Source organism: Chinchilla lanigera, unplaced genomic scaffold, assembly GCF_000276665.1.
Source record: "Chinchilla lanigera isolate Chin_1 unplaced genomic scaffold, ChiLan1.0 scaffold00061, whole genome shotgun sequence".
NCBI classification, from domain to species: domain Eukaryota; kingdom Metazoa; phylum Chordata; class Mammalia; order Rodentia; family Chinchillidae; genus Chinchilla; species Chinchilla lanigera.
Window position 1 is genome coordinate 889,233 of NW_004955462.1, and position 24,054 is coordinate 913,286.

The following is a 24,054-nucleotide window of genomic DNA, read 5'->3' on the forward strand; positions in this document are numbered from 1 at the left end:
TAGAACTATGCTGCCATTAACATAGCTTTTACTTTTTCTGCTCACAGTACACTTTTAAAAAATAATCTACTTGGCACCCAGAAAGAAGGCCAGCTGCCCTAAATTAAGACTTTAAACTTTTAATTTTGTTCTACTTTCAAAAAGGACCAGATGTCTCCCAAGAGCTCTCTGATGTCTGGGGAAGTGTGTCTTCAGAAAGTGCATTTTGTTCTCTGAATGCCTTGAAATTGACAATTCATGAGATGTTGCATTTTTTAATTAAGCAATTGACATCTAAGCTCTATTCTAATAGTGAAAGGGGCTTTCTAAGACCTTCTCTTCAAAATGAGTTTTCTGTCTGGGCTGTAAAGCTCAGTTCTATGGGAGTAACCATATCTCCTGAGAGAAAAAATGGGATTTTATGGGTGTCCTCTTTCCACCCATGCTGTATTGTCTTACTTTTAAGGATAATTAAACCAAAAAAAGGCATTGGTTAGTGGATTTTGGGTAAATTCTCCAGTTTAGAAACTTCTGACCATTCAGATTCATTTGAATCATCTTGCAGAAATAGTAACCCACTGAAGAAGGGTGAGGGGAATATAAGAATGGTTTTTGGTGGGTTTATAATCAGTAGATGAGACACAAATGATGACCAGAACCTCAGTGGAAGGATACCGATGTAAAGCACCCCCAAGCACCAAGAGTCAAGCACCTACTAAAGGACAAAACTGTGGGAGGTTCTTTCCATGCATGATCTTGTAGGTTCCAGTGCATGCTATAGGCAGCTGTCATTATTCCCATTTCACAGATTCCATTCCAGGTCTCCTATGGTGTGGGTAAGTGTTTCCCCCAAAGGCCCATGTAGTAAAGGTTTTGGCCCCAGGATAATGGTATTGGGAGGTGGTAGAATCTTTGGGAGGTAGGTTCTAGTGGAAAGTCCTTGGGTCATTAGTGCCTTGAACTGGAACCTCCAAAACTGGAATCTAAAACAAGTCTTTTATCTTTTTAAGTTAATTATCTCAGATATTTTGTTACAGTGATGGAGAGCTGACCAATACAAGGGTTGTCTGATCCCAAAGCCCCTCCCTTCCTACTGCTCTGCTTGACCTTTCCTCTACAACTGAGATGAGACAACTACAGTGCAAGGCTACTAGAAAAGTCACCACTTATACAAAGAAAGAACACACACCTTCCCATTTTTACTATGTCATTTTGATGGCTTTGGTAAACATAGATGAAGAGTAGGGTAAGGGCAGGTGCAACCTCTTGAATGTTCTGGGAATAAATCTCAGCACTGAAATTTATTAGTGATAATAATAACTCTTTGAGCTGAAAAGTGTCCCCCTAAAAAATTCATAATGAATTGAAATCTTTCCCCCAAGGTGATACTATTAGGAGATGGGAACTTTGGCAGTAATCAGGGCTAAGTGAATTTGGCAAGGGGGTATCTTTACAAAAAAGCAGAGGCAGCAGAGAGTTCCCGAATGCTCTGCTTACACACTGATGGAGAGTATGTGAGGACATGGTGAGATGCTGGCCATCTGTAAGCCAGAAAAAGAACCCTCATTAGGAAAGTAATCTGTCAGTCCCTTGATCTGGCTGCCAGCTTCCTGAACTATGAGAAAATGAGTTGCTGATGTTTAAATTACATAGTCTGTGATATTTGTTATGGTATCCCAAGCAGATGAGTACAATAACAGATATCATTCTAAACACTTTATTAATATACATCAAAATTTTAAGATATACTCATGAAGAACATGCTTTATTACCATCATCTGCATGTTACCAATGAGAAGCCTATAATTGTGTTAGTGCTTATTTGGTTTTCCATGTATGTTAATATTTGTTTTATGTAGTTGGGTGGACCTGTGTTTGGTGCCTAAATATTTATAATTGGTATTGCTTCTTGGAGTTCTCCCTTAACAAGTATGTAGTGAACTTCATTGTCTCATTTGATCAGTTTTGGCTTAAAGTTTGCATTGTCTGCAAATAGAATAGCTGTCCCTGCTTTTTTCTGGGTTCCTGTGGCATGGAGAATTATTTTCTATCCTTTGATTTTTAGTCTATGCATTTCTTTTTGGCTTAAAAGTGTTTCCTGGATGCAGCATATTGGTGGATCTTGCTTCTGATCCTTTTGCCAGTCTGTTTATTTTGATTGGTGAGTTCAGACTATTTACATTAATGGTTATAACTGATATGTGTTGGCTTATGTTTTTCATGTTATTTTCCTGTTGTTTGCTCCCTGTCTTTCTCCCCTGTTTAATTACTTACCCTGCCTGGCGGCTTCTTTTTGTTGGTGTTCCAGTCTTCTCGATCTTCATTGTCTTAATCTAATATGTTTTGCAGAGCATTTTGTAGAGCTGGTTTTGTGGTCATAAATTTCTTCAGTTGTTCTTTGTCATGAAAATATCTTATTTGTCCATCAATTTTGAAAAATAGTTTTGTGGAGTACATTGATCTGGGTTGAAGATTGTTTTCCTTTAGGGCTCAAAATACCTCACTCCAAGCTGTCCTTGATCTGAGGGTTTGTATTGAGATGTCTACTGTGATCTGGTGGGCTTTTGTTTATAAGTGATATGTTTATTTTCCTCTAGCTGCTCTCAATATTGTGTTCTTGTGTTGAATATCTGAAATCTTGATTATTATATGCCTTGGCATAGATTTATTTTGATTATGGCTATTTGGAGTTCCATATGTTTCATTTATTTGTTGTCAAATTCTTCAGTCATGTTTGGAAAGTTTTTTGCCATTATTTCTGTGAAGAGGTTTTTAATGGCTTTTGTGCTGTCTCAGCTTTCTCACAGGTTCCAATCAATCTTATGTTCTTCCTTGCTTTACCCTGCAGCTGTTGGATTGATTTTTCATGTTCTCTTGCTATTTTTCAGATATCTTGCTTTACCTGCTCACTAGTAACCTTCCTGTCTTCTAGACCTGATATTCTATCCTTGCCTTCATTCAGTCTGCTGCATATATTTTCAGTGGAGTTTTTAATTTCCTAGATTTCCATTTAGATCTGTTTTGTTGATTCCATTTCTTGTCTATGTTGGGCATTCATGGTTTCCATTGTTTTCCTGAGGTCCTGTATTTGTTTATCTGTGTCTGGTTTTATGTCTTTCATTTTGATCATCATTTCTTTTTGTACCTTAAAGATTATTTTTTTATAGGCTTGTCCATTTGTTTTTCACTTCTGTTGTTATTATTTCAGAGTGTTCCATCTGTTAGCTTCTGATTTCCTCTATCTCACTGTGCTCTGGACTTGTCCTGGGTGGGCTGGGTATCTGGGGTTGCTTGCTTCTTTGTCCTGTCATATTCTATTTTATTTTGTTTTTTTGTGTTGATGCCTGTAGATTTCTTATGATAGATAGCCTTATGTTGAGGCTTTCCTAGGAGAGGCCTATTCCTTTCAATATCTTCTAGAGATAAGTGGTTCTTGGTCTTTATGTCTATCCTAAGAACTTACCTTCCCAATGTATTAAGAATGAGGAGTTGATATGTATTTGAGTTAGGGCCCATTTCTTTGGTACTGGACTATGGTGATGGTTATGACCCCTTACAATTACAGTGTTGTCATAAGGAGGTGGGGTACTGGTTATAGCAGGTATGAAATCCTGGCTAAAGTAGTTCAGTTAGCAGCAACAATAGACTCAAGTACAACCTGGCTACTGATAAACTATAGTAACTGTTAGCCTGATATCTATAACTGTAGGCAGAAGTTCTACAGATATATAATATAATCCAATTTATACCAGGAACTTGTATGCAATGATTTTCTACTTAGTAGAGTGGCTTTACCCTGTTTGGGGCAGGGAGTTCAAGAGGATAAGGGTTAGGATGGAGAAATGAATGAGGTTGAATATCACTGGAGCAAGGTTGGAAGGCATAGGACAATCATGCAGCTTTTGGGTAACTATAGGACACAGGAAAGAAGGACTGGAGGAGAAGGCTTAGGAGTTTTGAAGTGAACCAGAAAGAGAAGAGACAATGTTTACTCACATGAAAGCATCATAAAGTCAAGTGAGATAAATGATGAAAAAAAGGAAGAGGACAAGTAAAATAAAACCAAAAGAAAGGGAAGAGATCTAAACCATGAAGAAGAGAAAAAGAAGGAAGAAAAGAAAAATGATAAAAAAAACACACCTCCCACAAAAAACAGTAAACAAAAATATCCTCATACACCAAAAAAAAAACAACATACAAATAGAAGAACAAAACAAGACAAAACAGAACAGAGAGAAAAAGAGAAAGGAAATGGAAAACAAATAAACAAGAAACAAACAACAAAAGCAAACAAAATAAAAAACAAAACAAAACAAAACAAAGCACTAACCCAGCTGAATACCAAGTGGGAAAACAATCAGACAGAGAAAACTTAAAGTAGTGAAATTCCTCTAGTGTCTACAGTTCTGTGGTAGGTCCAGAGTATACTAGAAATTTATACAGTAGTCAAGAATGCAGGTGGATTTTTGCTGGTTTGGGTCTGATCTTTGTCCTTCAATTGGGGGGATGGGATTAATTTTCAGTGGCTGGAGTTCTCCCCCAGTCATTTAGAAAAGAAAAAAAAGAAAAAAAAAAGAAAAGAAAAAAAGAGGGAATATTTAAAAAATGACTGAGGAAGCCCTACCCACCAGCTTCTATTCTTCATGTCTTTGTTCCCCAACACAATGCTGGTTCTCCTAACTTACCACCTGTTGGTTCATATTGTTAATGTGGTGTGAGACATTTCCACACTTCTAGTCCTGCCTGTTCATTGTGTGCCCCATAGCTAGGTTCCTACTGTGTTGCTGGTGTTCCTACAGGTCTCTCGGTCCTAAGTTCCCACAATGGAGGAAGGGAGAGGTGGATCTGACTCTTTCTGCCAGCTACTGCCTTCCCAGGTCAAAGGAGTGAGAGAGAAGCTGAACTCAGACTCCTCTAGCCAGCCTTTGCTGTCCTGGGTCAATGGAGCTCTCTGTGATTTCAAGCCTGTGGTTATCTTCTGGGTCTACAATTTTGTGGTAAAGTCCAATTCAAGGTGTGACTCTGGAGATGATTTTTAACAGGGGTTAACAGAGCTAGAAAATGAACTAGAGTGTGCAGGGAAAGTCTTCCACATTTTAAAGGAGGAGAAAGAGACTTTGCAATCATAAAATTCATCTGGAATCAGAAGAGATCTTGAGTAGCAAAAACAATTCTAGGCAACAAAGGCAAGGCAGGACACATCACAATCCCTGACTTGAAATTACACTACAAAACTACTGTGATAAAATCAGCATGGTACTGACGAAAAGAAAAAAAGACCCAAGGATCAGTGGAACAGATTAGAAGAAGCAGACACAGCTACAAACACACTCAAGCACCTTGTCTTTGACAAAAGGGCTAGACATGTTCACTGGAAGAAAGATAGCTTCCTTAATAAATGATGCTGGAAAAACTGGCTCTCCACATGCTGCAGACCAAAACTAGACACATACCTATCACCATGCATTATACTAGAGTCAAAATGGATAAAAGATTTCAATACTAAAACAGAAACACTACATCTACTGGAAGAGAAAGTAGGCAGAAATCTTGAAGACATAGGGATATGCAGAAAGTTCATGAACAAAAACCAAACTGCACAGAAAATACTTCAAAGAATCAACAACTGGGATCTCTTATTAAAAAGTTTTTGCACTTCAAAAGAAATCACCAACAGAGTGAAAAGAAAACCCACAGACTGCGAAAAAGTTTTAGCTAACTGTCCCTCAGACAATGGACTTCTATCTAGAACATATCAAGAATTTTAAAAGATCAGGGTCCCTAGATTCAAAGACCCAATCCAAAAATGGGCCTCTGAGATGAATACACATATCTCAGATGAAGAAATATAAATGGCAAAGCAGTATATTAAAAAATGTTCCACATGATTTGTCACTCAAGAGATACAAATTACAATACTGAGATTCCATCTCACCCCAGAAAGAATGGCTATCATTAAAAAATCAACCAATAATAAATGTTGGTGCCCCTGTTGGGGAAAAGGAACCTTTCTCCACTCTTGGTTTCACTACACGACTGGTGAAACCACTGTGGAAATTAGTGTGGTGATTCCTCAAAAAATTAGGATTAGAGGTCCCATTTGACCCAGCTACTCCTCTTCTAGATATTTTATCAGAGGAATTAAAAACATCACACCACAATGATATATGTGCACCTATGTTTATAGCAGCACAATTTGTAATAGCTAAATCCTGGTAACAACCCAAATGCCCTTTAACTGAGGAACGGATAAAAAAGATATGGTATTTTTATACAATGGAATATTACTCAGGTATAAAGAAGGATAAACTTGAGGCTTTTATAGGTAAATGGATGCAACTAGAGACCATACTTATAAGTGAAATAAATCATACTTGCAAGGGTAAACATCATATTGCCTCCCTAGTATAAGAAATTGAAAGAGTAAGTAAGATCCAAAATGTACAATAGATATTGTGAAAGGGAAAGAAATTGCTCAAAAAGAAAAAACAACTGGGATGGGGGAAAGGAGAAAAGAAGAAAGGGAAAAGAAAAATATATATATATATATATATATGTATGTATATATATACACACACACACACAATAGCTAAGATAATTATACTACTAATTTTTATTCATTCACTGAAAGGAATGGTTTGTGCTTATATTATTTGACCAATTTTGCATGCTTATATCTTTTAATCCGAGCAACTACACTGAAGATAACAATATGCAATATAGTAACATTGTTAATTTCCTATTATCTTGTTTTGAAATTCTATATCATTGTTTTTATTGTTTTTTTCTATTTAAAAAAAGATCTAGAAAAAAGGCTCTAGGCAGAAAGATTAACATATACAAAGCCCTTGAGGCTGGCATGGGCTTTGGTAGCCAAGGAATAGGAAGGCCAGTATAATGAGAGAGCAGTAGGAAAGGCTGAGTGTCAGGAGCAAGGAGAGTGGCCCAAGGTGGGTCTAAAAGGGACATGGCAGCAGTTAAATTGTGAAAAATGACTCATAGGAAGGCAATAACGGCAGCTCAAAATTATAAAGGAAGTTACTGCAGTAGTACTAGGAGCCTGGACTCTGTTGGTGAACAAAGTATGTGGATTCCAGATGCATTTGGGTGATCAAGTCAGCAGGGCTTGCTGGTATACTGTATAAAGGGGATAAATAAAGAATCAAGAAGAATCAAGGATGATTCTGTGTGATTTTAGCTTGTGCAGCTGAGTAGATGTTAGGGCCATTTGCTGAGGGAAAGGGAGTTTCAAACCAGAAGTTAAGTGTTTTCAACTTGCTAAATCTGAGATGCACAGTACACAACCATGCGGAGATGTCATGTGTGCAACTGGACATGAGTCTAGAGCTTAAGGGCAAGAGCAAGACTGAGAACATGAAGGGCTGTCCACAGCAATGCAGAGTGTACTCCTGTTAACTCTTCTTGTGTTGGAGGAACTACCATTTGTTCCCGTCTCCCTCTAAAGTCTATTTCATCCTGCTAGACGTAGGTGGGGGTGAGAAGGTAGGGGCAGAGGTTTTGGAGCAGGAATGGGAGGCAAGCATAGGGGTTGGTCTTAATATATATGATGGTTGATCACCACAGTCCAATGAACAGGCCCTTTTTTGAGGGGCCATATGTATTTTCAGGCTCCATCTAATTTTTCAGGTCTCATTTTAAAGGTCACCTTGTCAGAAAGACTTTCTGTGACATCTTATCTTAAGCGAATCTTCTCTCTGAATCTCTGCCTCATGACTGCTGTAGCTTTTTGAACCACATGCTCTTGGTTTCATTCAAAGAATCCATAATCATTAATTTGTGTTTACTGTTTCTTTCCTGTATTGGACAGAAATTTTAACTCCAGGTCATAAAGAAGTATGCCTGTATTTTTCGTCATCATACCAGAACCAGCACAGTGTCCAGGGGCATATGGGCTGCTCAATAAATATATGCTGAACTATTTAATAAGAGGTCTCTGAGCTGTCATGGCTTACAGTGAGTTAACTGAAGCTCTAAGAATGGTCTGGGGACAGCCTTTTTAAACTCTCAGCCCAAGAAGAATATATTTTTAAAGACAGCACAGGAGGGTTAGAGATGTAGCTTAGTACAGCTTTTGCCTAGCACATACAGGGACCTAGGTTTCAACTCTAGCACCACCAAATAAATAAATAATGAAGATAGCACAGGGAACAATTATCAGAAATTGTAGAAGCAAACTATGTGACAAATTTCCAAGCCCCACTGGACAGAGGGTGTCATTTGCATTAACTGCTTAGCACCATGGCATATGCGGCCTTGTTAGCAAGATCAGACATGGGCCAGACATGGATGGGTCCACTCCAGCCTCCTGCTAAGCCCCCAGATGGAAGATTTTTGTAAGCATCTTGCGTTGTTCTCATGAGACGTCCTGGCCAGCAAGCAGAAAAACCATGTGGCTATATGCCAACTGCGTTTTAAATCTAGTTCCTTACATGGAAAATGAAATTGAGAAAGAATTTAAGAATTCTAATCAGAATCTGCCCGCTGCAGGGGAGAAGGCTATTTTTATGTTACAATCCAACACACTGGAGAGTTCTGGGAATGTAATATGTGTCCAGCTTCTACCAGAAAGCCCAGAATGAGAAGCAAAGCATGAGCTCTCCTGCTAAGAGAAGCTCAAAATGTCGCATAAGTCTCTATCCTCCAAGTCTATCCAAAGATAGAAGGGATACATACAGTGGGTCTGGTTAAGAAAGTAGGCATCAAAATAACAGAAAGGGCCCAAGGAGAAGTTGAAATGAACAATTTTAACTTCAACAAGAAGTTTTAAAGAGGCTTGATGTATGCGTGTGAATTAGCCGGTGTGGGAGGCAGGAAGGCTAAGGGCAGTGCTCCTAATGTCCACCACCATGAGAGAGGTCAGAGTCCACAGGGTGAGGGCGAACACGATGTACGCACAGAGGTGCTAGAGTTTGTTTCTCTTTTGAAATACTATTTATGCCACTTTTTGGTGAGATGTTAAAATGTCTGTCTCTCAGTAAATGGTTAGCATGATAAAGTACTAGAAACATCTGGATGTACCAGTCACCATTTGTTTAGGGGAATGAAAAGCAGGTAAGGGAGGGGTTAAATGTTTCCAGCTTAAGCTTCCAGGAAAAAGGAGTTGGTGACTCCTCATGTCTAAAACCTCACCAAAATTGGATTATTTGAAAGCTATAAAATGACGCATACCACCCACTGGCATTTGGTATCTGACATTGAAATGGTCAAAATGAGTTGAGAATAGAGCTTTTTTCTCAGAAATATGGATGACTCTTTGTGAAATGCTATGTTGTTACGTGTTGTGTCCTGCTATTTGGGTTATAATGTTCCCTTTACCACCACCACCTCAAAAATAAAAAACAGCGATCCAGTTCTTCTAAGTCCACTGCAAAAGTGGAGTGACAAAGTGACGAATGACTGCATGGGCTGAGCACAGATAACCCTAGCTGACACAGGAATTTTAAAGCAGAGAGAGACACCATGCAATGGGAGTTGGGGCCGTGCGAGACTCCTCCTGTCTTTCTATATTTTCCCTGAGCTGAAGGCTATCATGGCTTACCCACCTCCCCAGCCCCCACCTCCAACCTGTCAGCGACCCTGCTGCATGTCACAAGTGGCAGTCAGCCCCTCATAACACGGTCTGAGTTGAGGGATGAATGGCAGGAAGATCCTGTAGTCAAGGAAGGGCAGACATTCTACTCATCGTCACCGGTGCTCATGATCAAAACAAGAAAAAAAAAAGGATAAAATTTTAAAAAGTGTTTTCTCTTAAAATGACGCGTTGCTTCCCTCTCTGAAGTCCCCTGTGGCACATATTCTTGGCAAGCAGGCATGCTGGGTGGATCTAAAGGCTTACGCCTCTGGGATGTTGATGTGGTTACCTGGATGAAAGCTGGGGAGGAACTAGGGTAACCCCTCCCTCCAACTGATGCTTAGAAAAACTTTCCACTTGGCTTTGGGTTGGGCAACCCAGTGATTTGCAACTGCTTGCCTCTTCCAAACTAAACATTTGGGTCCACGTTTATTAACTCCAGTGAAAGTAACTGCCTTGAGGAATCCAAAGCAAAATCACACAAAGAAAATCAGTTTTAAACACAGCTAGTAAATGAGTGTGGGATTTCAGGAAAGCTGCTCTTTGGAAACTATCCAGACACTTGAGCAACTATCAAAAAGTCAATCCTCTTAATCTATTTTCAGGGCCCATGTTGAAAGTAATATAGATATAATAGGCTAAATCAATTGATTGGATGATTGATTCAATTTAAATTTGTTGATGGATAAACCAGTACAGAAAAGCTAAATCACCTCCATGGCATCACAGAGAAAACATTTCTGCTGAACAAGAGTAAAGCTCAGCACTGTGATGTAGCCTCCCACAGTGATGGCCTTTTGCTTGTGAAGCATCCTTCCCATCGTTGGAAATTTCTTCCTGGAGCCTGGACAGCCAGCAAAGGGAAGATGATCACATGTTTGTGTTCCCCCGAATGCATAATCCTAATCCCCAGTGTGGTAGATTTGAAGGTGGAGCCTTTGGGAGGTAATTGGGTCATGAGGGTGGAGTTGGGGATTAGTGCCCTTTTAGGAAGGAAAAAGAGAGATTGCTGTTTCTTTCTGTCATGTGAGGACACATGATCAGATGGCTGTCTGCAAACCAGGTAGTGGCTCTCACCAGCCACCAAATCTGCTCATGCCTTGACCTGAGACTCCTAGTCTCCAGAACTGTGGGAAAGAACTATTTGTTGTTTGTGCCTCATGGCCCATGGTATTCTGTTATAGAAGTAAAAGTTGACCCAAACAGAGGGTTTTCTAAAGAAGGGATTAAATATGGATTGGAGTTGGTCTATATAGTCTTTAGAACTCCTTCTGACCCTGAATTTGTCTGCATTTATAGTTGAGTCTTATCAGCTCCTTCCTGAATGTTGGACTATATCAAGCAGACCATGGGTGACTTATCAGTATTCTTGTAATTTGAAATTCCCTTCAGAGTTGCCAATTGTCTTTCATAAAAAGACCAAAACAATAGTGGAGGTGGTAAGAAAATGGTAGTGATAAGATAACCATATCTGGGAGGATGCACCATCCTTCCCACAAGACATGCTTTTATATTAGTAAACTGGTAAACTGGGTTATTAGAACTTAGTTAAATTAGGCTGGTTCTGTGGTGGCACCCATACTCCTGTCCTGTGTACTGTATATCACACCTCCAGGGGCCGGGTAGGAACTGTGACTTGTTAATCAACAGCATGTAACGGTGATGGGGGGTCACTTCGGTGAGGTGGTGACAACAAATTGTACCTTCCATCTTACTTGTAGGCTTTCTCCTTGATCCTCTTGGCTCACATGTTTGATGGCAAGCAGCTATGGCAGACAGGCCCACCTGGCAGGGAGTTGAGGGCTTCTATTCCACAATCTACAGGAGCTGATTTCTGCCAGCGATCATGTGAGCTTCAACATGAAGCCAAACTTCAGATAAGACTGCAACCTTGGCCAATAACTTCATTGTAGCCAGTGACAGACCTTCCCCCAAGTCATTCCAAGATCTTGTCAATAGCATTACTGGGACAATAAGTGTGTACTTTTTTCAACCACCAAGTTTGTGGAGCTCTATATCAATTTAAGCATTTACATTTGGAACCACTTAGAAATACTGTTATTCCAAGCACCTGAACTTACATCTTCTTACCATGGTAGTCCCAGAATAATATGTCACAGAATAAAGTATTTCTTTCCAAGAGAAATAAAATCTTTTACCCTCGGAGCAGCAATTTCTCAGTCCAGGCTTCATATTATCATCATGTGGAAGGTGTTTTGCTTTGCACTGTTTGGCTTTTCCTTACTGTGCATTTAACACCTATGCTGGAGCCCTACTTTGGTAGGAAGGGGTCACTTGCCATGTACTCTTTTATTTACAGTGCCCAGTTGTTCCTAGTGGGCAGCCAAAGTGGAGAACCGTAAGTTCAGAGTTACATTACATAATTGTCTGGCACTTATACAGTGGCAGTTTTGTCCTTGTTTACATCATCCAAAGGTTCAGAAATATTGAAGTCCACTCCAAGAATATCGAGCTACACAATTAAGAAATGTTTTTAATAAAAGGAAAGGACATTTCTGTGTCTGGTTTAAATTTTCCTATTTTATTGGACAGGAAGAAAGAAAATGCCAGGCCATGGGGTTTGTGCCCAGCCATCTGGCAACTGGAGACACATCTCAGAGGGACAGAGTGATGCAGCCGGTTCATGGCCCTTTAATGGAAATTGGGATTAATTGAAAAACCCAGGTAATCAAAAAGTTTCATTTTAATTTCTTTTTTGTCCTCTTCTTTGAACCTTTAGCAAAAGCCAAAGAAACTCCTGGACCAGTGAGGTTTATCCTCTGCTATGTGCAGAATGTGGTGCCAAAGCCAGCCAGCACTGTAGAGGCTAAGTGTTAGCAAAAAGAGGATTGGGTGGGAAAGAAAAGCGGAAGCCTTTTTAATTCCCTCCATAGATAAACAGAGTCTGTGCAACCAGGAAGTGACCTTACCACACTGCTTCCTGTGTGGGTTGGTTGGATGAGATGGGGCAATAATGATATTATTCAAGGGTGTTTTGTATGATCCTATACTCCAGGAAAGGTGGGAGCTAGAAAGAGTCTAAATTTTTATACACAGAACTAATAGCTTCAGCTCAGGACAGTTCAGTTGCTGTAGGATGCAGCCATGGAAGATTCTGTTCTAGAGGTGAGATTTTCTTTGAGACTGCAACTAAGAGGACTCAAAATCCACACAACCAACAGTTCTGCTGCTAGCCAGGGCTGAGGCAAGATGGGAAACCAGGATGCAAGAAAGAAGAAGGCTGAATGTCTTAGTTACTTTTCTCTCATTGCTGAGACAAAATACTTGATGCCCAAAATTTGGCTCCAAAGCAGGGTGGTATGGCAGAGGGACAACAGTTCATGATAGTGGAAGACAGCAAAAGTAATAAAAGCAAAAAAGGGAAGGCCAAGCCTCATTTCTGTCCCTTATATTGTATGCAGGCTACCCACCCTAGGGCAGTTATAACTCTCACACTTCCAATCCCAACACTAGGCAATGATCACAAGCTCTAGATTCAGCTTCATCCACAAAGCTGCCCCTATGAGTGCATGAGGCTTTCGGGGAGGACATCTAGACACAAGTGATGACACTGAGTGATGGAGAGAGATGTTCTTTGGCTCCTTCCCTTCATATTTCCTGTTCTTACTGTGCTGGGGGGCCTGGTACATGCTGCTGCCCTCTTCATTTCTTTGTTCTCTCCTCCCCAAACATTTAGTGTCATACTGTGTTTGCCACAAAACTGGGCCTGCCATGAGGGAACTTGCAAAGCCATGAGAGGACAGACACAAGAGTTACTCACAATGAAATGTGGTCCATAGTATAATGAGTATGTCCCCAAAATGCTACAGGATCCCAGATGGAGGAGTGATCCATTCCAATTAGGGGGTCATGAATCCTTCATTCAAGGAGATTTTGGTGACATTTTTGCAAAATGGTGTGAATATACTTAACACCATTGAACTATGTCCTTAAAAATCTTACCTCTTAACCATCTTAACTTATTATGTCTTTTATCACATTATTATTTTTTAAATACCTAGTAAAACTTTTCAGTTGGCATTGACTGGATAGCTCAAGGGTTATCTACAACTGTTTATTTCTAAACTATAAAATTTTAAAAGAACTACAACATTCACTATGGAGAATAGAGTCATGATTTTGAGCAAGATTTTCATATGTGAAAGGGGTTTTCTCAGATGGGGGTGGACAAAGGAGACCAAGGCAGAGGGGATGGTGTAGGCAAAGCTGTTGGGTGCTGGGTGAACTGGAGTGTTGGGTGAACTGCATTTGGTATGGCTCATGGTGAAGAGATATGAGGAGAAATTGAGATTTTAAAAAATCGGCATGCAATTTATGTAACAAAAATCACTACTTTAGCTGTCTTAAAGTGTGGAATTAATATTTTTAGCTTACATTCACAATTATATGCAAACAGTTACCATTATCTCATTTCAGAACATTTTATCACTCCAAAAGAAATCCTGTACCTACTCCCCATTCACCTTCAACACCTAGCAACCACTTACCAACTTTCTGTCCTTTTTTCTCCTTTCCCTTTGGGACTCTGATTGTGTATGTGTTGATCTCCTTGATGGTGTCCTACAAGTCTCTTGGTCCCTGTTTATTTTTCCTCATTCTTTTTTATTTATCTACCTTAGCCTGATTAATTAATCTCAAATGACTAATTTTCAAATTAACTGATTTTCTTCTGCCCATTAAAATCTGCTATTGATTTCATCTAGTGAAATTTTCACTTCAGTTATTATACTTTTTAACTCCACAACTTGTGATTCTTTTCATACTTTCTTGCTATTCTGGCTGGAGGATGTGCTCTCCCCTCCCTCCCTCTCTTCCTCCCTCTGTCACTTCCATTGAACTCAGGACATTGCATATGCTAAGGATGGGCTCTTCCACTAAGCTACAAACCCAGGCCCTATTCTCCTGACTTCTATTTTGTGTACTATTTATCTATTTTAGCAATCCCAAAAAGAAAATTTGAGGTTTCCTTTTGACTTTTCCTGACATACTATCTTTACAGGAGTAAGTGTGTGCATTTACCTGATGCCAAGAATGTCTCTCACTACTATTTTCATAGAAGCTTGGAAAAGTAACCCCATTTATGGGGTTACTGTATACACAGACCCTTTCCAAGATTTACTGAGATGGACCTGTGCCCAAGTACCATTTACTATCTGGTTCCCTTTAGCATCACCTCTGACTCTTGTCTTGGTGCTAGTTCAGCAACAATTGCTATAATCTCACACAGACACTAGGATTTCCTTGCTTTGCTGTACATTTCCACTGGTAAGCATCTTTAGCTCCCTTTGCACAAGTCTAGGAAGATTGAAGACATGCTATAATGTTACAGTGTGGTCTTCAAGGCATCTGACCAGACTTTGGCCTGTCTTTAATCAAGGGTACTTTGAATTATCTTGGTCTTGGAATTAGTTCAAGGGCTGTGACTCTTCTATGAGATAATTCAAATTAGACTTCTGTTTACAAGATGTAGATTGATAGATTGATTTTATAGAGATGAGCCTGGTGTTCAGGAAGAGGTAGATTTATTCTTCAGTCCTGGGAATTCTATGGTCAGTCATTTGGATGATCTCTTTGGCCCTGATTCCTATTACAGATAATGTACCCAATTTGTTTCTGAGGGCAGGGTAGGAAGAGATTGGGATCTTTATGAAATATCTATCATAGGTGAGGACATTACATGTTTTTAATACCCTAGGGCCCCATTATCAACATAGAGATCAGGGACCCACTTTAAGGGAACATCTATCCCATTCATCTCTAACCTTCAGAGGATGCCAACCTACCGCTACTTTTTTTAAGGATGCCAAAATTCAACACTTTCAAAACCAAAGTTTTAGATCTTCTCAGATGCCAAATTAGGAGTAGGTGACTAGGTTACAACTTGAGCCTAATCCCTCTAATACTTTGAATTATTTTATCTAAATTATACCTAGGAATTTCTGGCACCTCAATTTTATCCAGCATTATACTCTGAAGTCCAGATTTTAAGTAGCTGAGCAAAAATTTAGAATCATTCCCAGTTGCCTGAGCCAGTCAGTGCATTGAATGTAGAATCTCTTTCAAATACACAATAAATTCTATGTAACTGAAAATTAGATTTTCCCCTCTGTAGCTTACGAGAGACACTAAATATCCATTCCCACCATATAATCTGTAGGTTTTAACCAATAAAGTTAGCAAAATACTAAAATTCTTCTGGTACATTAACCTTTTCCCAAGTGTGATTTCATGATAAATCTTATGTGCAATTACTTTAATAATAGGTCTGAAGGTAGAGTGGGCAGGACCAGTGTCATGGGCCTCTGACCAGTGCAGTCGCACTGAGCCGCCTGTTCAGAAAGGTCTCACACTTGGTATAGCGCTTTGTTGTCACTGCTTTGAAATTCTCAACAACTTTTTAACAAGGGCCTAAGAATTCTTTTGGCATTGGGGTGTGCAAACTACAGAGCCAGTTCTGAGGGTGCAGCAGGAGGAACTTGGGCTCTTTACGAAATATCTAATTACATGGTTCTTAAGAAAAGTGGGGTCAGCTTCATCAAACTGGGAAGGAATTGCTGCTTCGGCTAGCAAGGGCAAGGAGGTAGCAAGATTTATGAGTTCAGAATAATCAGACTTAATGTCTCCAGTAAGATTTTTGGAGCCATTCTTGTTTTGTGAGATTTTTTATTTTTTTATTTTTTATTTTTGTTTTTGTTTTTCTCCGGTACCGGGAACCGAACTCACGACCTTGCGCTTGCCAGGCAGGCGCTTTGCCGCTGAGCTAAATCCCCAGCCCCTGTGAGATTTTTTAAATGAGTTTTGGTAAGGCTATGACTTCAACCTAAGATGTCCCATATCTGCTTTTTGGCTATGTTGGCTTTGTGATTAAATAAATGAAATTTTCTGAGTTTAGATCAAGAATTTAAAACCTTAAGCCTGCTATTTATGGTTTTTTAAAATTCTCTAGTACAGCTAGAAGAACCATTCAATTCATAGTTCAGTGTAAAGCTAACAAGAACTTAACTATTTCCAAAACCAATCAAGTTAGTTAACTCTTTCTGGATTCCAATTGCTTTGAAGGCATGTTGCTTATGACCACTTCTGGTACCAGTTACTGAATCATTAGTGATAGAGACTTGAAATAACAATGACCCAGGACAGAGAATTTTCTTTCGTAGATCCTAAATCCAGACTGTAAATATTTCAAGGCTGGTTAGGTACAGACTTCACTCCTTTAACTCTTTTTCTCTGTCATGCATAGTAGTATATGATTCCTGCCCAAGTGATTGCTTTATGTCACAAGATACCTGTTAGTGCTCCAGCCACTACATACAAGTTTAAGTAAAGAAGGGAAAGAAAAAGAGGGAAGGGCACAAAGAGTATCTGCTGGCTAATTAGGCATACTTCACTTTTCATGTGAAATCTGCCCAATAATTCCTTACATCTCATTGAACACTCAGTGAAAGGCTCAAAAATATAGCCTGAAAATATAGTTCTAGTATAATTTGGTATGTTGCCACCGCAATACAAAGGGGTTCTGTAAGTTAAAAAAAAAAAAAGGGAGAGACCAGGTACTGTGAAGCAGCTGTCTCTGAAAATGCTAAAGCATCTTCTAGATCTAGTGATCAAATATGGTTGCCACTATCCTTGTGTAGTCACATAAATTTAGCATAACTAAAACTAAATTAATTAAAACTTCAGTTCATTAGTAACATAAGTCATATTTTAAGAGCTAAAGATGTTAGCCACCATCTTGGACAGCACACACACACACACACACACACACACACACACACACACACATATTTTTTTCCATCATTATTACAGAAAATTCTACTGGGAACCACTGATATACACTTCCAGTAACTTTGATTCCAGAATGATTTGACAGTGACCAGGAGATGGGAGGGAGAAGAGGGATATAAAAAAAAGGGAAGAGAAGAGTTTTAGTAATAAGTAGGGAATCACGCCCAGTGCTTCAGACTTACTGTTTGAGAGGATCAGGGAGGAACTATCTTCAGCAACTGGTCGCTGGAGAGTAGCAGTACAGACTAACACTGGTTCTGATGGGCCAAGGAGACACATGGGAAGCGGCCAGATGGAAGCCTGTGCTTGTAGATGTAGGAATTTCCATTATAGGGCTGGGTGCAATGGTGCACAGCTGTAATACCAGCACTTTGGGAGGCTAACACAGGAGGGTTGCAAGTTTGAGTGCAGCCCTGGAAACTGAGTGACTTAGGCCATATCTCAAAATTTAAAATTAAACTTTTTTTAAGAAGGGCTGGGGATGTAGGTCAGGGGGAAGGCTTTGTATTCAATTACAAATACTGAAAAAAATTTCATTATACAGAGCCAGGGTAATGACCCCAAAGAGAAGCAGGGCCATAGATAGCTGCTTGAGCTGTGGTCGGTATGTTTCTGGTGTTTTTTTAGGATGAATAGCTCTGAATATGGCTAGATGATAAGGACAAGGGTCCCTAAAGTGGTAAATACTTACAATAAAAGAGAGGAATACTGAAGCCAGGCACCTTAGCCTATAACAAAATACCTGAGACTGTAATTTATAAAGAGTAGAAATGTCTTTGGCTCATAGTTTTGGAGGGCAAGATGTCCCAGAGCAAGGAATATCTGTTTGGCATCTGGTTAGAGCCTCTCGTGGTGGGCATCACATGGCAAGACAGAGCAAGGGTTTCTTAGGTGTTTCTTCTTAGAAAAGCTCTAATCCCTCCCTAGGGGCCCCACCTTCATGACCTCATCAAACCCTAATCACCTCCAAATGCTATCAACATGAATTTGGGGATTGTTTCCAACACACAAGCTTGTAGAGGACACATTCAGACCAGAGTACCAGGTTTTAGGGAGATCAGTATGAACTCCTGTGTCAGAAGGAAAGGCCATCCTGCCGACACTGGATGTGGCTGGCAGGGACATGGGGTGAGCAGGATGGGCAAGACCAGACAGCGTGGCCAGGGAAGAGATTGGAGGGAACACATTCTCAGGGGCTCTGTTTCCTTGGTAAATCTGCAGAAGAAACCACTGTGTGTGAATGAAAGGCAGAAAGAGGGGCAGGGAATAAAGAAAATGAGAAAGGTCTAGAAAGTTCTGTGGTGAATAGAAAAATGAGGATCAAAAATTCAGATAAAGATTGACAAGAAAACTATATGGAATCCCACCAAATTCTCATATCATGACACACACTGTGCCTTCCTGGCGAGTATTAATAATACAAATTATTACAAGTAACATCTACTGAGTGCTTGTGGTATCAGGCACTGAACCACACATTTGAAAACCTCCATCAGCCTTTGAGCAAGGAGTATGATTATCTGCATCTGGGTGAGCAAGGGCAGATACAAATAATGTTGAAATGAGGGAGAAGTGAAGTGGATTCAAATCCCTGTCTAATCACCCTGTAGCTGAGTACCTTGGGCAGTTTAATTTCTTGAAGCTTTAAATTTCTCTTGGTAAACAGGGCTTAGGATCTGTATTTACAAAACCATTAAGAATGTTAAATAAGATTGTGAAACCTAATGTATGCTGGGTGCTTGCTTTTTAAAAACATCATAGAAGATGAACTGTTGGTGCTAGGAGTTTAGCTTACTAGTGGAGTTTTTGCAAGACCCCAGGTTCAATCCCCAGCACTGAAGAAAGAAAAAAAAGGAACATGAACTGTTGCTGAGCCAACCATTGATTCAAAGTCAATGTAATTTGAGTTTGTATTCTTTTCCTGTTGTCAGGCAGGTATCATTAGTGTGGAGTGAAGCCTGATATTAAACTGTTTTAAAGTAGAAAGTGGTAGCGCCTGCCTGAGCAGGGCTCCTGTTGAAGGCACTCACATCCTAAGGCACTATGACAGCCATGGAAAGCTCACCCCCCACACTTGCTGTGGTCCATGTGCTGCTAGCTGGTGATTCCTGGGGACTGTAGTTTAAAGATCCTTGATTCCATCTGCCTGTCCCTTATTGTGCGATTTTGGAAAAAGTCACTTGGGCTCTGCATTCCACAGACAGAAACTAAACAACGGGTTGTGTTCCGGAGAAGGTGCTACGACTCGCTGGCTAAAGCATGTGAAATTCTGAGTAATTCTTGCAGTTGGCATTGTATGAGGTATAAAAAGTTGCTAGTAGCATAATTAACAGGTGGTAAGGGCTGTGGTAAGGTGACAGTGCAGCAGATAATGGGGACCTGGGGAGACTCCTTTGGCAGCAGACCTCGGTGCCGTTACAAAGACATTGATTAATGATACCGCTTGTCCCCTGTGAGGAACAAGGCAGGATAACACTGCTTTTTCTGCAGGTGTGCAGAGAGATGGGAACCCAGGGACAGACAGGATTAGGCCACATCCAGATGAGGACAGCAGAGCAGGCTTGTACACAGGCTCCTAAATGCCCGTGGTGTGACTCATAGGCATTTTCCCCAAAGGATCCAAATCACTTTTCCAGGCAAAGTTAGAAACCCTCAAATCTCCCTGACCCCAAAGAAACTCAACTGCCTTGTTGTTGTAGTTGAAATTACTGCTCACATTTATTGAAAAAGCAGAACATAATGCATCTGTAGAGATCCAGCTTGCACAGTTCTCCAGGCCCAGCCTATAAATCACCCCTAGACTTCCAAATTGCTTGGCTGTAAGCAAACTACTCTAATAAAAGGTGCCCAGGAAGAATGAACTAGAAGATGCATTTTCTACAGCAGCACGCCATGAAGAATAAAGCCAACAAGATGGGGGCATAAATTCAGCAACCAGGTGCCCCTGGATAGTCATTCCCCTCCTATCCAGTTCAGGGCATAGACTTCTCCCCCAGGTGGCAGCCTGCCACTGAGACTCAAGTGACATAAGGCTCATCACAACATCATAGACTGACTGCCACAGCGGCAGCACCTGTCTTCCTAATGGCAGGGGATGAGAAATCTGACAGCATCTGCCATTTCCAGTGCAGAATGTGGCATCATTAACCCTGCAGGGCCTGCAGTGGTCTTTGGGTGGCAGATCCAGATGTGGGGCCAGTGGCTTCCACAGGTGCAAAGGGTGGGAAGGGCACTGGTTTGGAGGGCCATTATCCAATGGTAACCAAGAGATGGCTGACTTCTTAGAAACACAGTTGGGACTTGATCAAATGTGCCTATGTGGTACAAAGAGTGAATACTCTCCTTTATACTCTGTTGCCTTAGAAAAGTTCTTTCTAAAGAAGGTGAAGTGGGTCAATGGCTTAAGGATCTGTATGCCAAGTACACTGCTATGCAGCCATTACTATCAGGCATAGATGAGCCAGAGAGTGGGGAGTGCATAAAGAAGCAGAGGTTGGAACATCTGGAAAAAGCCCTTTGGGAACCTGAATGGAAATGAGACAAGGTCATCTGATCCCATAGGTAGGGAGATGTCTGCAGAACAGAAGCTCACAGTGTGTTGGGGCAGCTCACCTCAAACACAGTCATTAGAAGCAATCATGAGCAAACAAGAAGTTAAAATTAAGCAGTAGCTGAGCTAAACTGATTCAGAAACACAGTTTGGTGAAATGCAGCAGCCCCATAGAAGCAACTGCCTTCTAGATTGGGTATCACTGGTTAACTCTTGGGAGCTGGTATTGAAAACCAGGTATAATCCATCTTGTTTAATTTCCTGCAGTCCCACTTAAGAATCAACTCCCTACCTGTGATGAGCTCATTCAGGCTGAACCTACCTGGGCTGGCCTGGGGTGGGGGCGGTGCTGATGAAGTCAAGATGTCCTGCCCTGTTGTGAAGGGGCTGCCTGCTTCCAAAGGTGTGGACAAGGAGGCACCAAGGTCCTACTGACTTTCGTGTGAAACAAGGGCTGAGCCCCTTGACGTGTGTGCACTGAGGTTCTTCCCCAGCCAGAGCACTTTCTAGGCTGTCCCAGAAACTGAGGGCAGACCGTGGCCAAGCACTCAGCCCTCGAGGGTCCTGCTAGCCCTGGACTTCTGGGCACCATGATTGGGGACAGGACAGGAGGCAGCATTCAGGGTCTGAGGCTAAGGCCAACAGGGGGAAAGCAAGACTTGTCATTCTATCTGGTTAGACTCTACAGAATAGAGATCTACAAGGTCTGAAACAAGTGCACCGGTGAAAGCCCGTGTCTCTCCCCTGGCCAGAGGGGACTGTTGCGGGCCCAGCCGCCTTTTTCACCTACTACCCGTGCCGGTAGGGGGCGCGCGCGGGCTCGCGCCCCGGGGCGTTGATGTGCGGGAGCGAGGCCCCCGCCGCCAGCTTTTCGCTCAGCTTCTGGTTCACCAGCTCCAGCTGGCGCCCGTTCTTCCGGGCCTGCCGCAGAGACCTCTTGACCTTCTTCACTCGCTCGCGCAGCTGCCTGTTCCGCTTCTCCAGGGTGGCCACCTTCTGCTGCAGTTTCTTGACGTGGTCCTCCTCCTCAAACAGGGCCTTCTGCACCGAGGAGCACAGGAGCTGGGGACAGAGACACGGTGGGGAGAGCCGGGTGAGTCTCAGGTCTCTGCCCAGCGACCAGCGTTCCTGACCGCGCGCACCCCGGGCCAGGATGGACGCCACGCTGCCGGAGACCTCGCTTGCCCTCCACCCGCGAGCCCGCTCCCCGCCTCAGATACACACAGAGGCCTGCGTTTGTTTTGGTCCCGGGCTTCCTTGGGGGAGCTTGTTTTTTAAAAGACATTCTAACTATTTGTCACAGCAAAAAGGAACTCCTAAGTAAAGGAAGAGCCGGAAACAAAAGCACACAAAGAATACAGGTCGTTCACAGGAGAGGGAACATAACGATCTTTTAAATATACAAGCAGATGCTCAGCCCCACTCATTATAAGAGAAACCTGAGTTAAAGACACGTGGAATTACTATTTTCACATATTAAAGATTCGGGATTTGAGGAAACAGGTGCAGGACAGAGTGTAGACCTGGATAAAGAGCAGTTTAGCTCTATCAAAATAAAAGCTGCATGTACCCTTTGATCTAGTCATTCTGGGACTTTGTCTCACAGAAATAATCTCACATGTGGGAACTGCTACGTGCACATTACAGCATTACTTATTATTTAAAAAGATTAAAGCCATCTAAAATGCCCATCAAAAGGGTGGTTCAGTGAGTTATAGTAAATCCTTATGTGATGGAAAGGCTGTGGCTTGAAGGGAACAAGGCAGCCCCCCGTGCACGGCAGTGAGGTGGTCGCTAAGTCTGTCACGTGTCAACCTTAACACCATGTGTGTCTGTGCTTAGATATGTGTACGCTGAGAAGATACAAAAAACTGGTCACAGTGGTTGCATCCAGGGAGCAGAGGGGACAGGAGTGACAAGGAGATTTGCTTTTGTGTACTCTTCGTACCTTTTGAATTCTACATTACAGGCTAGTATTTTACACAAACACACACCGTCTTCTTGCCTCCAGTCTGTCTGCTCCCACCTGCTCTACATTATCAAGAGCCATGCTCCCACAGAAAGACTTGGGCCTTGACTCCTCCGCTTGGGAATACAGTTGGCCCTCCTTACTGGCAGGTTCTGATTCTGTGGATTCTGCACCCACAGATTCCACCAACCACAGAGGGAAAGTATTTGGCAAAAGAAATTTCAGAAAATTACAAAATGCAAAACTTGAATTTTCTGCGGGAAGAGTATTGCCTTGAATCCATTTGTGTAGACAAACCCAGCCTTGGGCCATTTAACAGACCCTTTGTCTCTTGAGCACTGGTAGCTTGAAGATTGCCGACCTTCCTTCTCATTTGTATTTTTGTTTTGTGGTAGGTACTGTGAATGGAACCTTAAAGTGGATAAGCCTTTGCAATGAACTCCATCCGCAGCTCTTTATATTTATTTTGAGGCAGGGTCTCACTAAGTTGCTTAGTTGCCCAGGCTGGGCTTGAACTTGCAATCCTTCCCAGAGTGCTAGGATTACATGCATGTGCAATGCCCAGCTTTGCATACTCTGTAGTTAGACATCTGAGATTGCATCTGTACTAAACATGTGTAGACTCCTTTCTTGTCATTATTCCCTAAGCGAAACAGTAGAAATATTTACATAACATTCACACTGTATTCCGTGTTAGAGGGAATCTAGACATGATTTAAAGTAGCAGGAGGTTTCCATAGATTGCAACAATGTGCCATTTTACGAAAGAGACTTGAACATCTACAGGTTTGGGCCTGGGGGTCCTGGAAATAGTCCCTCAGATACCGAGGGAGGACCTTGATCTCCTACACTATAATACAGCAATGTGGCTAAAATTGCAGACTCCCCGGACAGACTGCCTTGGTTTCAGGTCCTGCCTCTTCAGCTTCTGAGACTGATGACCTGGGACAGGCTTCTCAACCTCAAGGCCGTGGACTCTGTGCTGCACCAAGCAGACTGGAGAATTTGTTCCCTCAGCTTCTTAGAGTACTTTAGGCTGATGGCCTGCAACCAAATCTCTCCCCAGACCCTGCCCTGACTTCAGAGAGCTGCTCAAAGTCACCTCCTTGGAGCACCTGTATCCAATGCCTGGTTGACATCTGTTATGGTTTGTGTCTG

General features: G+C 41.6%; 1 protein-coding gene across 1 annotated transcript in view; it reads right to left on the reverse strand.

Annotated features, from left to right (window-relative positions):
* Positions 1-20,067: 20,067 nt before the first annotated feature.
* Ccdc3 (coiled-coil domain containing 3) overlaps positions 20,068-24,054 on the reverse strand; it is a gene marked incomplete at its 5' end in the record, with an annotated part of 104,628 nt that continues 100,641 nt past the window's right edge. Inside the window, 1 exon segment of the mRNA XM_013521472.1 lies at positions 20,068-21,989. Within this exon segment, the coding sequence (XP_013376926.1) occupies positions 21,717-21,989 (273 nt within the window).